At 40.4% G+C, this 15,108-nt stretch overlaps 1 protein-coding gene across 3 annotated transcripts in view; it reads left to right on the top strand.

The window, feature by feature from the left end:
- fhod3a (formin homology 2 domain containing 3a) overlaps positions 1-15,108 on the top strand; it is a 58,224-nt gene that overhangs the window by 15,102 nt on the left and 28,014 nt on the right. For all 3 annotated transcript variants that reach the window (XM_079176031.1, XM_079176030.1, XM_079176029.1), the window contains exons 4-5: positions 11,276-11,343; positions 12,999-13,104. In XM_079176031.1, the coding sequence (XP_079032157.1) occupies positions 11,276-11,343; positions 12,999-13,104 (174 nt within the window). The remainder of the gene's footprint in view (positions 1-11,275; positions 11,344-12,998; positions 13,105-15,108) is intronic.

Genomic DNA, 15,108 nt, shown 5'->3' with positions numbered 1-15,108 from the left:
GGGAAATGGTAAATCACTTAGGGAAGAAAACACAAGGGAAAAACAAAGCAAGGAGTAAATGCACCTGCCAGACAGAGCAGCAGCAGCTGGCCAGCAGCTCCACAAGTTATGTCATAGCTCTGTGGTCCGCTGTCTTACAGGTGAGGAGATTGAGGAAAGAGAGAAAACTTTGCCATGGTGATGCAAATAGTTTTATAAGTTCTAAGTCTGCTATTTTGGGATTCCAGACTCCAGACTAGAAAAGTTAGGGAATATTGTTTTGGCAGTTTGATTTAGAGAATATTTTGGTTGGACTTCATTTTGCTTCTAACCCCAGTACATAAAAAAATAAATAAGATTGTAACCTAAATCCAAGTCTTCATCCTAACTTCTAATGTTTCACGTTATGGGGACTTGCATTTGGTCCCCAAAAGGAAGGCGAGTCCCCACAATGTGACTGTGTAAACAGATTTATGTCCCCACAAGTCATAAAAACACACACACACACACACACACACACACACACACACACACACACACACACACACACACACACACACACACACACACACACACACACACACACACACACACACACACACACTATTAATGGGCCCTCTATCACCAACTATAAGCCAAGACCAGCAGGTGGAATATAGTCCCCAAAACATTGAATTGGTACATTGTCTTTTGATAAATAACCGTAATTATACCAGAACTCCCTTATAGCTTTTGTCTGATCTCATCATACCTGCTGTATTAAGGTCACGCACAGGAAAACACACACACACACAAGCAAGGGAGGAGTATAACAATAGGCAAGTGCGTGAGTCAGAGCAAGATTTCACTGAGCTAATCCACTCAGCAAGCAGCACATATCCTACAATATCCTCCCTGTTTACCCGCTCGGGCTGCTGTCAGTCTTACTCTGGTTTCTCCGTCAGCTTCTGCTGTGTTTGCCTTTCTCACTCACTCTTTTATGTCTGTCTTCCTCTCTCTTCTTTGTCAGGCTCCCCTTTTCTATATACTCAATCCAGCCAATTGATTTGGGTGATTCACCATCAAAAACACTGCCAAAGAGCAGTTTAGACAATTAAACCACTTTGAAATGATCATACGTACATACATAATCATCGGTTCTAATTTTACTTCCAAAATGTATTCATCTCTCTGCTTTTTTTTTTTTTTCTGTCTTATTTCTGTCATTGCACATGCCCAGGGAATCATTATAACGATGCACTAGTTGAGAAAAAGTTGAATGATTTTTGTGCTACGCTAAGCTAACTGGATGTTGACTGAAGCCTCACACTTATCATAGATGAGAGTAGTATCAATCCTCTCATCTAACATTTCATTTCGAATCTTATTTCTGACCATTGCACATGCTTAGGGAATCCAGTCAATTAACATTGACATCAGCAGCAAGCGTGAGAAAAGAGAGAGAGAAAGAGAGAGAGAGAGAGAGAGAGCGAGGGAGTGACAGAATGACAAAGGGTGAGGGGGGAGAGCGAGTGAAAACACTAGGCACTTGTTTCACACGTGCTCGCTTGTATGTGGGATTCAGCACCACAATATTTCCCACAATCAGCTTTTGTGTCTGACTGCAGGCTGCAAAAAAATCAGGTCACACTTTATAACAATGCATTATCGCAAAGACAGAGCAACCACTTCACACTTTGTCGGTCACATGCAAATTTAATTTAATGACAGAAATCATCCAAAAGATTGACAGCTTTTTCATCAGAAGTTAAATAAATAGTTTGACATTATTTTCATGAATTAACTTGTATATACTTTTTATAGACTATAAGGTAGTGAGTGTGTTTTAGTGACCTTTGGACAGAGCCAGGGTAGCCAGTCTTTATGCTAAGCTAAGCTAACCGGCTGCTTACTGTAGCTTCACATTTGCTATACACAGATGGGAGTCAATCTTCTCATCTCGGCAAGAAAGCAACTGTGCTTAATATAAGGATATATGCTTCAACATGATATGCCTCCAACGCAGTTTGCAGGAAGCAATCTTTACAGCACAGAATGCTTTCTGACAGAAAAATGTCAAGAAGCTGCGTTTCTTCCAGTGCAAATTGGACATTGATTCGGAACGGATATCTCCAGGATATACAGGAGAATTGCTACTTCAGTAATATCTGCTGCTTTCTGAAGTTTCTATACACAGCGGCGCTTGCTTCAGTAGTGTTGAGAGGATATTAGGACACGGCGAGTGACCGTCACCTCTGGGGTGATATGTGTGCTGACTGTGGGCAGTGCCGGGTGGGGTCAACCACACCCACACACGTCTTTGCTTAAGGTTGAGGCTTCAATTATGTGTGTCAAAGTTCACCAAAGTTGAACTCCACGTGATGTGAAGATGCAAATTTGCTTTGCCAGCGGAAGCGAAATATTTTTTTTCCCCCTTTGTTCGCACACAATGGAAGTGAGCGGAGGCAAATATTTGCCAATGTCAGTAAATCTTAAAATGTTGATGTGAGTATATAATGAGTTATCACTCCCTGTGTATACAGTACAGTAACTAAGGTAGTCTGTGTGTGAATATAGAGCAGTACGGAAGCTGCCTGTCAGGCTCAGGCCTGTCATCACCGTGGTATCATCGGATGCCCGTAAGAAAAGCTGGGTATATTTGTGTTGTGGGTAAATGTTTCTGTCTGTGTGCGTTTGTGGACTAATTCAGAGGTGCCAGGGGCATATGAAGGGCACAGGGCACGTTCTGGTCATGTCGGTATGTCGAGACTCACTGTGTTTGCGAGCCTGCGTGTATTTTTATGTGTTTGCATGTGTTTATGTGGCAGTAACTTTCCTTCCTGAAGACATCTGCTTCGGAAATTCTTTTACAGCTGATGTCCTTCATCAGGGTTCAAGGTTACAGTCTGGATATGTTTAACTGCATGTGTGTGTCTATATATGAAAGTGTGTATGTAGGCATGTTGTATGCACTGTATGTCAGTGTGTGTTCACTATAAAATATAGCAGCCATTTGTTTCCACAGGGGTGGATTTATGGGACTCATATAAAAGTTTGTTTGCATGTCCTCCCAAGTGTTGTTGTACTGTATCTGCCTGGGGACGCGGGTATGTGCTTGTGTGGGTATGTGTGTGTGTGTGTGTGTGTGTGTGTCATTGCTGAGTCGAGTGTAATCTCTGTCTAGGTCCGTTGCCACTCTTTAAATCTTATGAATCCTACAGTGAAACCTTGGAGGTCTCACTCTCCCTCTTTCTCTCTCTCTCTCACACACACACACACACACACACACACTGGGCTCATGGGGCCTCTATCGTCATATGTACCATCAGCAGCCTCCAGTACTCATACTGTAGGCCAAGACCAACAGACAAAAAATAGACAGTCACAAAATAACCGAGTTATCCTCAGCAGTCTGGCCTTTGCTGCCTGCCAACTTTTCCTTTTCACTTCACTTGACATGAGACTGAAATCATGCATTATTGTCCAAACTATATTTGATTATGACAGATTGATGGAGTATTTGTTCTTTTAATGACAGATTAATGGACACGCCACTCCACACATATGTGCACATAAGAAGGAAATACCACCCAATAGTATCTTTGCACATGGGTACTGATACAAAATGCAAACCCATACAAAGACATATTAAAAACTCAATATTGAAGCGTCATTTAATTTTGCATTACGTTGTCTTAAAACAAGTGAAAACAAATCTGCCAGAGTGTGAAATGTCCTTGTTTCCAATGATCAGCTGGAGACAAATTGTACTAGTTGTTTATAAGAAATTCCTGACAGAGGTGAAACTGCATTGGCAATAACTGGAATCCTATCATCGAGTTCACACACACACACACACAGTGCACTGCATGACCTGAACAAAGATTGAACCCAGTATGTATGTTACAGTATGTTACAATATGTTAGACACCCAACCCACCTATATTTAGCATGACCAGCACAGAGAGGTAAAGACTTCCTAGGATTAAATCAAGCTCTCCAGCATGCCATTTTACACCTCATGCTCCTCTCACTTCTTTATTTTAGATCCCACTAAAGACCTAGTCTGAAAGCCAACTGACTGATTGGCCCAGACAGCCGTGTGGAGGCTTTTTTAGAGGGGTGCAATGAAATCCTTCAGAAACACGAGTCAGTGGTTATAACTGGGCTTTAATGCAGCTGTGACCCGCCCCTCTCTCGTCTGACCCATAGACAGTTGTGCCGTCCTGAAAAATATTACCCTTGGTTGACATCAGTGTGTGCTTATCTGTAAATATCCTGTGATCCAGTAAAGATGTGTTACACTGAAATAATTCCTCTGATGAGGTTTACTGTTGGGGTGTTGCATCTCTTACAGTAATTACGCTCAATATTTAAGCAATGGAAAAATGATAAGAGAAGGAAAATGATAAAGGTGATGGTAGGACAACATGAGTTCAGCATCAGTAGCATCATAGTTGTTGAGACTCCGAATTCCTCTGCAGAAATGCACTGACTTTGTTTTTCCAAAGAGAAGTTGGGATTCACTTTGTACTTGGAGCCAGCATCTAGTGGTCGCAAGAGGAACTGCATCTTATGATTCTTTTGCAACGGCTACTTTATTTTTCTTTTCTATCCCAATTCATTTATAAATGTAAATGTAGTCGGTGACATGTTTACTTAAACAATCAATAATACATGTTTGAGCTATGAACACAACGTTGACATATTATATTTTAAGTTTGTATGGCGAACTTGTTAGCAAACAGTTGCCTCGTTGCACGTTCAGCAGATCCAGAGCAACATAATTTGGAGTTGTGTCTCTGGCTACCTGATAAACGTAAGTCCAATACTCGTTGCTTTTATCTAGGGCTGGGGGATAATCGAATATGATAGTTTATCGTCTAGCAATGGAATCGTATTGTGATGAAATCATATATTGAGATATTGCGATGACACAACTACGTTGTCTAAATTGAAAATAACAAGCGCATACTAACTAAACTTTCTCAGGAAATCTGATTATTTTGCACTTAAGTTCTCAATCAAATGAGAAAATACACAGCACTTTTCACAATAGTATTCAACATCATGTGGTTATTTCATATGGACCATTTATTTATTAAAATACCAGAAAATATGCTATATCGTTTATATATATACACATACATATCAAGATATAAATTGTTATTGTGACAGAAGATTTTGACCGTATCGTCTATCTCAGTTTATGATCTTCTCCTCTTGAGAGAAATGCAGTATCTTTTCGTTCAGCTGCTGAATGCTCCACTATGTCCAGTCTCTAAGCAAAAAAAAACTGCTTCTGTGGCCAAAAACAACACAAGAGTCACAAGTAGAGACTTGCAATGCTTATAGATGACGTTGATAAACTCGTATGCTGGATGCCAAACAGATTCTTATGATTCTCTTGGTTTGTCCTTGCATTTTCTTCGTGTCAGCCTGCAGAATCTCACCTTCACACCAATGTGTTTCTGTAACCAGGTTGACTTTAAGAAACATCTGCTGAGCTAGCTTCCATTGTTTAATCTGAAGATTAAGCATAGTAGTAATAGACTGATGGTGCTCTTTGCTAAAGCCAACTAAGCAGAATTAGACTTCAGTCAAGTGGGGACGCTGCGATTTAGCATTTGTTGCGTTGCAAAAAACAAAATTAAGTACCAGGTTTTCAGTATAATTGCTGTGGATTAGGACTAGTGTAGCCTGAGCTGGCCTGTGTGTTTTTCTGTTTGGAGATGTGTAGATGGTGCAGTAAATGTTGAGGGATTAGTCAACGCTGAAGGGTCACAGCACTAATCTCATTATGGCAGAAGAGGAAGGAGGCGTCTGACCACTCGGGTACGACTTAGCAGACGGCCTCGGCACTGAGGGAATCCCTGTTTCACAGTAAAGGACACTCCCACGTACACATGTATTTGTGTGCTGATGGACTTGCAGGTTCATTCAGTTTTTTCTGCTATATTCTGAAACAAATGCACATTTGCACTCTATAAAGCTCTATACCAGGCCCTTTGACCCATTATTTAATTCATTATTGAGCCTTTGAATTATATTTTTCTGCAGGGATTTTAAGTCAAAGGAATTATAAACAAACAGGAGAATAAACATGGTGACATATTTTCATGTCTGTTGGGTCCTTCATTTGGTGTTTAGCATGTGATAAACCCAATGAAAATGTAAACCAAGCTTAAACAGTATCTGGACTCCAGTCTCCATGTCTTTCCTTTAAAGCTATAATGTAGTCCGGCATGCTGGGAGTGGCTCTTACTGTTTTTGCAATTGCCAACAGCACACTGAAGTGCTAAGTGTGAAACATGAATATCTAGTCTTTGATAATTTAATTTGTCGCATGCTGTTAATATAGACTATGAACACAAATGCAATGGTTAAACAAATACATTTGTTTATCTCTCAATACTCCTCTACCTTTAACAATATAAGACACAATTACTTTAACTGAAGTTGACATGAACATAATTATTGTTTTGGACTGTGAACAAAATCTAGTATATTGCAGCTAACTCTCTCTTCAAAATTGGCCTCCATTGTTGTGCACATTGAAGAGCAAACCTGAATCCTATGCTGTCCAAGCTCGGATTTAAGTGATCTAACAGGTGCATTCAGGTTGTAGGCGATTGATAATTGAGTGTGGCATTTCAGTGACAGTGTTTATCAAACAGCACGCACAGGCTCTTAGTTTTGAATGATGTGTCTAATGTAGATAACAGTTTATTTATTTGCAAAAAGTGTGTTTTAGAATTTCAAACTTATTGTAAAGCAGGGAGAATGTGCCTATGGTTTAGTATACCTGGTCAATAGAAAAGCTACAGTTTATATGTTGTGTGTGTTTTCAAACATCATTAAATGCATGTGAACCGAGAGTGTAGTTTTAATCATATTAGATTAAAACAGAAAACATCAGAAACAAGTGGAAATACCTCATTCTGCTGGCGGACTTTCCCCCCTTGCTAAAAGAAAATTACAACTTTTAAGATGGAATATGGGACTAAATGACTTGTTAAGGCTGACATATTGCAGTGCGTGTGAGGTCATGGTGAAAGTGTGCAAATGAACTGCGAGTCCTCCAAAACAAAACAGTAAAACTCTAAGCGAACCTATAAATGAAATGTCTGTCTGTCTGCACTCAGCGGACACATGGGCTTGTGCATGCACACACACATTCTACACAAGCACACGCACTAGCCACAGTGACACATCCCAGTGAGTGTTTCAGCTTTTATTGTGACAATAATAAAATCTAGGGCCAGGAAAAAAAAGCAGAACGATCAGCAAGAGACACAGGGACAGGCAATTCCTCCCTTCAAAAAACGTACTTTTGCAATTTTCCTCTCCTTCCTCCATCTACTCCTCTTTCTCTTCGACCACTGGATGGCATCTAATTAAGATGTGTTATCTTCCTAGTTTGTGTTGTGCTGTTATTGCAGTCTCCCTTTGGAGAATACTAAGGCAGTGTTGTTTTCAAGCTGTTTGGCCCAGAGGTTGAAGGTGAGAGTCATTTGTTTGAGTTACTTTCAGTTTGAATACACCATCACTCCCGACACGCAGTGTTAAGACAGCTGGATCTCTGAACTGTGCCAGTGGGATAATGGCTCATTCATTATTTAGCATGTCAGATTCTGTTGACTCTGGAGCAGAAGGGTAATTATGTTGACAAGACTTTGTCCGCAGCTATCAGGTGATTACAGGGTAAGTTTAACAAATGTACTATTGGATGTTTATGTCAGATAAAAGTGTGAGGAAGTCAGTCAGTGTGTTAGAATCAAGAAAATATAGATATATATTTGATTAAATAAATACTGTGAACGAACGGGATTTTATTTGGAAAGAAATAAAATGACCTCAACCATCTGGTGGATTTTATCACAAAATATTTCAGTATTCATTGCCATATTAAATGACTGTGGAGATGGTTAGCTCCAACATAGAAATGAGTGTGGTGGTGTGCGACCTCTGTTGTCTGGCATGTTGCATACTGTTCACCATCTGTTTCCAGCTGGGTGATATATCCTTCATGTATGATCACCCCAACATCAGCCTGCACATAGCGGGTCCTTAATGGGTCAATGCCATGTAACTATTACATTAATATATCCCATATTTTGTGATTGGCTTGTCAGTGTCTGCCAGGGAAGTATAAGATGAGAAGCTTCTTATAATAAACCAGCCAAATATAAAAAAGATTATAGAAAACCAAAACATGTATTTTCTGAAGATTTAATTCAGTGTATATACATTGCTGGTTGTTGATCCCTGTAAAGTCTAGCTAATTATAATGCCCACCTTCTCGCACCAACTGCTTCACCAGAACGAATCAATCTCGTTCACGTTATCACTGCTGCTGACATGCTCCTGATGGACAACAGACATTCTGGTAAAGGTTACCCCGACAGCCTCGCTCATGGCCTGATGAACACTACACGTGAGCGGCTGAAGCTACCATTGACCGTCAAGGGCCAGGCGAAGTGTTCCCTGCGTCATTGAGTGGTCACTCGATTTCCAGGGAAACCTAGAGAAACGAGAACGTGGAAGTCCAGACCGAACGGGCCATTTGAAAAGAGGAGCTATGAGACTGAGCCACAGTTCGGAGTCTGTTGTGAATTATTGGATGAGATCATTGCACCTGCCACTTATCTGTGTTCTCCACCGTTTTACGAAAAAATAGGATTAAACCAAATGAAAGGTCACATATAGGAGTGTGGCTAATCATCATCTGACTTGATTGATTATTTTATTGACTTTCTTTTTTTCCAGTGGTTCTGTGTATTTAGTATTCTAAGGGGAAGAGTGTGATTTGAACAGGCTCTAGTGATTATGCCCAAATGATCTCTGTCACGTGAGAAATACCTGACGGTAAATGTGAAGTCGGTTGAGTGGGGCACAAACACTCGAACTCTGTGTTTGATAACAGGGATTCCCACACCCATACCGAGTACCGATCCAATGCCAGTGTTTAATTAATAAGCTGAATGCCTCATTGTGGGGTTATTCTTTATGTGTAGGGAAACATCAGGCTTGACTTCACTATTGCTCTCCTAACTTTGTAAAACACAATTTAACAAATAAATACAGATATATAACTTTTCTCTTGTTATATTAAAATACCAAATTGTACACCAACAACTTGGTAAAAAGTTGGTGCATCCCTAAACTAAGCATGTTTTCAATCAGCTGGACTAACTCAGAAAAGGTACAAAATCAACATTTGTACACAACGTTTGTGTATTTTTGGAAGGGGAATTCCACGTCTTTGGCTCGCTCATTTCTCTCCTCAGCCTTGATTTCCCGGAAGCAATTGGCTTTCTTTCCTCAAATCAGACCCTGGCCTGTAGTCGGTGGTCGTCACTTTCCTTTCCTCTGTTTTCTTTTCCCGGTCCTGTCCTGTCTTGTCCTTCCATTCCTTTCTCTTAGTTCACCTCTTTCAACATTTACACATGTTTATGTGGAAATGTTCCTTCTTTGTTGAATTTTTGGAGTCACTTCTTAGTTCCCATACGCGGAGCCTCATTGCCAGTTGCCTCTTGGCACTAATGGTATGGATGCTTTCATTATCTCTGCTGTAGACTATCACATATGTATTTCATGAATGCCACTGCTGATCTCGCAGAAAGGGTCCCCGCAGTTGGAGAGACAGACAGGCCTGTAATTCTTCGTCTGTGTGCGGAATGATAATGATTTTGACCCTGGCCTTGGGTTAGCCTTGTCTAGCTTAGCGACTGTTTCCACTGAGCTCCAGCAGGCCCTTACCTCTGTACGCTTTTAACCCCCTCCTGATGGACTGAAGGATTTGTCATCAACACGCAAACTCTAGATTTACACATGCTGACACAAATGTTCATATGCACAAATGGACAGTATAAACACCCAACTGAGCAGACTTTGAGCTTAATGCAGAGCACACATGGTTGTAAATTACTGTTCAGCTTGTAGTATGCAAATACAAATATGCAAAGAAAAGTACTTGTACAACAGGGGGGAATGGAAATCCGAATGTGTGATTTTTAAGTAATACAAAATGACAAAATGATCATTTCAGATCAAATATCAACATCAAAATATAACCCTGACTATGTAAAAATAGTAGAAATATGATAGTTGTAATAGTATTAAGAGAATATATTCTCCAGAACATGTTCAAATATTATCAACGCATTGAATACCAGAAATATGAAATAAACCCCAGATTTAAAAAAGGATTATTTTACCATAGAACAAGGATCTGCAACCTTTTTGATTATTTTGTGCTTATTTTAAATGTTCTTGTTAATCAGTGTGCCATATCAACATTAAGGTTAGTATTAAGTTTAATCATGACACCACATTACAATTGAAATCTCCTATGGATCTGTAATTTCATTCCATCCATATAGGCAACATGCACAGCAACATTTTTACAAACGTTTCTCTCCTATAAACTATCGTAAATAACAGGCCGCGCTGCTGCCAATGGCTGTGAAAGAGGTCATTTGGCATGCGGAGGAGGGGACATTTCAACATTTGCAAAAAAAATCTTGCACTCTTATTGCTAGTATGCCATTGGTTAAGCTACCACGTAGCGATGGTGGCACACGTGCCTATGGTTGCCTACCCTTAGAGGAAATACGAAAACACAAAGTACAGTTCATGGGGTCAAAATTGACAACATTTTAAGCCTCTGTAATATGATAGAAGTGATGTATTCGTGTTCAAGGATAATAGTAATAATTCTGAATATCAGTGTGATAGTATGAGAGGTTGTTCGTTGGTTCTGAGTGCTTTCCATGTTGTGACCTGAATACCTCACCGTTGAAGCCCGGCCAGCAGCTCATTAACATTCCAATAGAGCTCTAATCACCACTGCAACGTGTGTGTGTGTGTGTGTGTGTGTGTGCATTTGTGTTTGTGTGCATGTGTGTGTGAGAGAGAGAGAGACCACGCACGTGTTGTGAGGACGCGGTGAAAGTGTGTGATGAAGTGCCTGCGTCAGGTGGTCAGAGCCAAACGATGTGATTGGTTCCATCGACTCTATCGGCGTTCCTCTGCATATTCAAACCATTGTGCAACTTTTGCACAGCTGAGACTCATTTTACTTCCAAGTTTTATTGATCTTGTCATGAAACATGAGGATTGGTGAGAGATGAAAGGTGCACCAGTGAATAAAAAATACAAACAGATTGTGGCCAAACAAAGCTTGCTTATATGGTCAGGTTGAAACAATTTGTTGAATTGTGTGAGCTTTTTAAAATGAGTCACTCTACTAAGCCTTGTTACTGTTTAAATTTTAGAATAATAACCACTCCTTTGTCTCTTTCTCTCTCTCCAGAAAGGCTGTATAATTCCAATGGACGTGACTTGAGAAGGGCACTGTTCTCTCTAAAGCAAATTTTTCAGGTAACACGCGCATATTTCACATGCAATTACTGTCAGTTTGTTGTTGCAGAATACAGTTGGTTATTGTGGCCACCGTGCGCCTCCATGATGACAGGGATCTCCATCAACGTGGCGTTTCTCTCCCTGTGTGTGTCTGTACATCTGTGTGTGTGTGTGTGTGTACCTCTGTGGGTGTGTGTAGGTCTGTGTGTGTGTGTGTGCGGGTTTTTGTGTGAATCTTTATTTTAAGATGAGAGGAGTCAGCCACCTAAAACACCAAGTGCTTTTTCTAGACTACACACACGCACACACACACCTACACACACATACGCACACATACACAGTCGCGTCTCCATCGCATTAGAGGACATTACATTGACTTCCATTCATTTCATGGAGACTCAACCTAACCCCACTGCTACTTCCCTAAACCTATCCTTCACCCTAGAATATAATGATTTACGTTATGGGGACCTGCATTCTGTCCCCAAAAAGAATGCAAGTCCCCACAATGTGACTATGTAGACAGATGTCCCCACAACATGAGTAATACATGCTCACACACACACACACACACACACACACACACACACACACACACACACACACACACACACACACAGACAATAATAACCAACCTGTTCTCACTCCCAAGGCATCAAATAACGAAGCGTGTGTATGCGACGCACCCACCTGCGGCAGAGCAACGTACATAAACCAAGCAGGGACTGTAGTTTCCCGTGCGAAACAAAGTAAAGTTGACATCTTGTCCCGTTAGTCATTCGTCGTGTGAGTCATTAGTGTTGTTAGTCACGGACATATGTGAGTCGCTAGCCAGGTGACTCGTTAGTCACAAGCAGGTCACGTGAGTCGTCGCGATGCTCTTTTCCTAAACGTGAATGCATGTCAGCGGCGGTGTGTCACTGTACTTGTCAGTACAGTGACACACCGCCGCTGATATGTCCAAAACTGACGCTAGAGTGGTACGTAAAGCGTCATGGTTTGCAGCTTAGGGTCACTAACCATGCTGCATTATTTAATACATTTGTGTGTGAAACAAAACAGCAATGTGAGATCTTTGAATTACTGCAGCAGTTGAGTGCTATTGTAAGTATCATGAATACAATTTGCACACACTTTAATGGCACAAGAAAAATTGCAAGTGAGTAACGAATGAAAACGTCCTTTACATCTTCTCGTCAATCCACTGCTGCTGCATGAAGCTTTGTGCAACCACTGACATGTCTTTCTTCCTGGTTCTTAATTTTCCCCTAAAGCCTTTGAATGAAATGATGCGTCACAAAGTTGATAGCAACCTGAGGGCAGCATTCTTTGAGTCTGGTCAGACAGCTTCCTGGAAGTGCTTTCATCATCCTTTTAATTTAGTCTTTGTTATGAGACATGATATCGCAAAAGCAACGAATTGCAAAACACGTGGCTGTTGACATGTAGAGTGTGTCAGCTGGCCTGAACATGTGGGGGATTGAAAGTTTATTTACTGTCAACGTAAATCCAAATCCTGCACATTACTGACATCGTGTGGTAACAAAAGAGAATGTAACTTGAATACATGAGTAAACTTATGATTTGTAAGAGGGATTATGTGTGGTTCTATGCACAGTTAGTGTTTTTTTGTATTAACTCATTCTATGCCCGCTTCCTCTGTTTAACTTCAGGATGACAAAGATCTGGTCCATGAGTTTGTGATGGCTGAAGGTCTGACGTGTCTCATCAAGGTCGGAGCAGAAGCTGACCAGAACTACCAGAACTACATATTAAGAGGTATAGTTTCTCCCACTCACTAATGATCATATTCAGATACAGTGTTAGATCTCATTTGCATAGAGCAGAAACCTCTTTTTATAGTCTTCTCTGTTTGAAAGACTTTCACAAACGTTGCTTTAGTAAATTTAGTGGAAAGTATTATATAAGTGCTTTAAGGCTTGTGATCAAAACCAGGAAACTTTGAAAAGCTGCAAAGGCGTCTTTTATAAATACTGATCTCAAAGCTCATTCTGTGAGAGGAAAACCATATCGCAACAATTGTACATATAAAACTAACAACATGCCTCTTTCTATAATAGAAAATACAGTGAAAAACTGAAAAAACTGCATCCATATCATTTATATTTTCTGCTTTTCGTCTATAAGGTATCAAGATTTGCCTTCTCAATCTGTGTTTTGAATCATTATTCTTTACAGAGATTTCTCAATTCTTCACTTCAGATCGTATCAAACCATTTGTATTATAAGGACTGTGGTGTTTTTTGTTTTGTCAGTTGGCAGAGTTGCACAACCGCTGGTTAAACTTTCAGTTTCAATTCTGTAGAAATCCCCGAACACCCCAGCACCAATAAAAAACTGAAAGGAAAATAAGTCACAACTCTTTATTTACATAGAGTAACAAATGAACAATCAACAAACATGTTTTCAGTGTAAAAAGATGTTATTGCAATGTTAAAATCATCAGATGTTTTGATACAATAAATCATCAGTCTGCAGATATGTTCTAATCAAAGCTGGTAGTTCTCAAAGCACCAAAAACACAACACATCGTGAATTATTATTCATGAAGACACTAACACTCTTTCAAGAACAATCTCCTCTGTGATCAAACATGATTGTAAATGTAACTATTAACTAATAACTAACTACAATTCATGTAGGACCCGTATCATTCATAGTAAGAAAGTGATTGACAAAAAAAGTCATAATGTAGAAACATGTTATGTGCTCGTGTTTTTGATATTCCATCCCAACTATTTTGGACATAGCTTTGTTAATCGGTTTATATAATCGATTACAAGATAATGCACATGCTGTCATCATCACCTGTATCTTCATCACCTCTATCATCATCGCCTGTATCTTCATCACCTCTATCATCATCACCTGTGTCTTCATCCCCTGTGTCTTCATCCCCTCTATCTTCATCTCCTCGATAGTCATACCTGCTTTCATCATCATTGCTTTCATCATCGTCCTTAATCAGGATGCCGTAAGGTCGAATGGAGCTCTCCACTATCTGTTTCTCCTCCGCAGCAGAAGCTCCTTTGGGAACAGGAATGAGCCAGTAATCAGATCGTTGGCAAATCTCTCTCTTCTCAGGATTGATTCGATTTTGCAGGATCACTTTGTAACTCTTCCCAGTCGTCTCCGATGTGAAAGTCTTGGCATAGTCTTCTCTCTCAGCAACATGTATGTCTGGAGTTGAGTAGATTCCTCTGCCATACAAGGCTCTGCGTCCGGCTGTGTAGTTGCTCCCGATGATGCCTTTGACTCCATCTAAGCTTGTTCCGTGGTAGGAAACAGGCCATTCCCCAGGTACAGAGTGACTCCTCCATCCGTCTGTGCCCAACCAGGCGTCTCCATCTGGATATCTACCTTTGACCTTTAAGGCCATGCGGTACCAACCTTTCGGGCGCTGGTAACGCTCATCCCCTCTCATGAACCCATCCGTGTCAGAGAGATTAGTGAAGTCGCAGTCATACGCAGAGTCAAAAAACTTTTCTGCATTAATGAAAACATCTTCAGCATAAGCCTGTTGTTTCCCGATGAGGTTGTGGAAATGAAAGTCGTCAACAGACAAAATGTTTGCAGTCGTCTGGCATCTTTTCCTGTCAAAAGGTGTTAGATTTTGTCCAAAAAGCGAAGATATAACTTCAACCTTCAAATCCGAGTCCATATACATGGTTGAGGAGGATGAAAACAAAGTGTGTCTCTCTTCTTCTCTTGTTCACGATGTGTGTGAGCTGAGCTCTCTCTCTCTTTGCAGAAACTTGTTTT

The sequence above is a fragment of the Pholis gunnellus genome, assembly GCF_910591455.1.
Source record: "Pholis gunnellus genome assembly, chromosome: 16".
NCBI classification, from domain to species: domain Eukaryota; kingdom Metazoa; phylum Chordata; class Actinopteri; order Perciformes; family Pholidae; genus Pholis; species Pholis gunnellus.
This window is presented reverse-complemented; position numbering and strand designations above follow the sequence as displayed.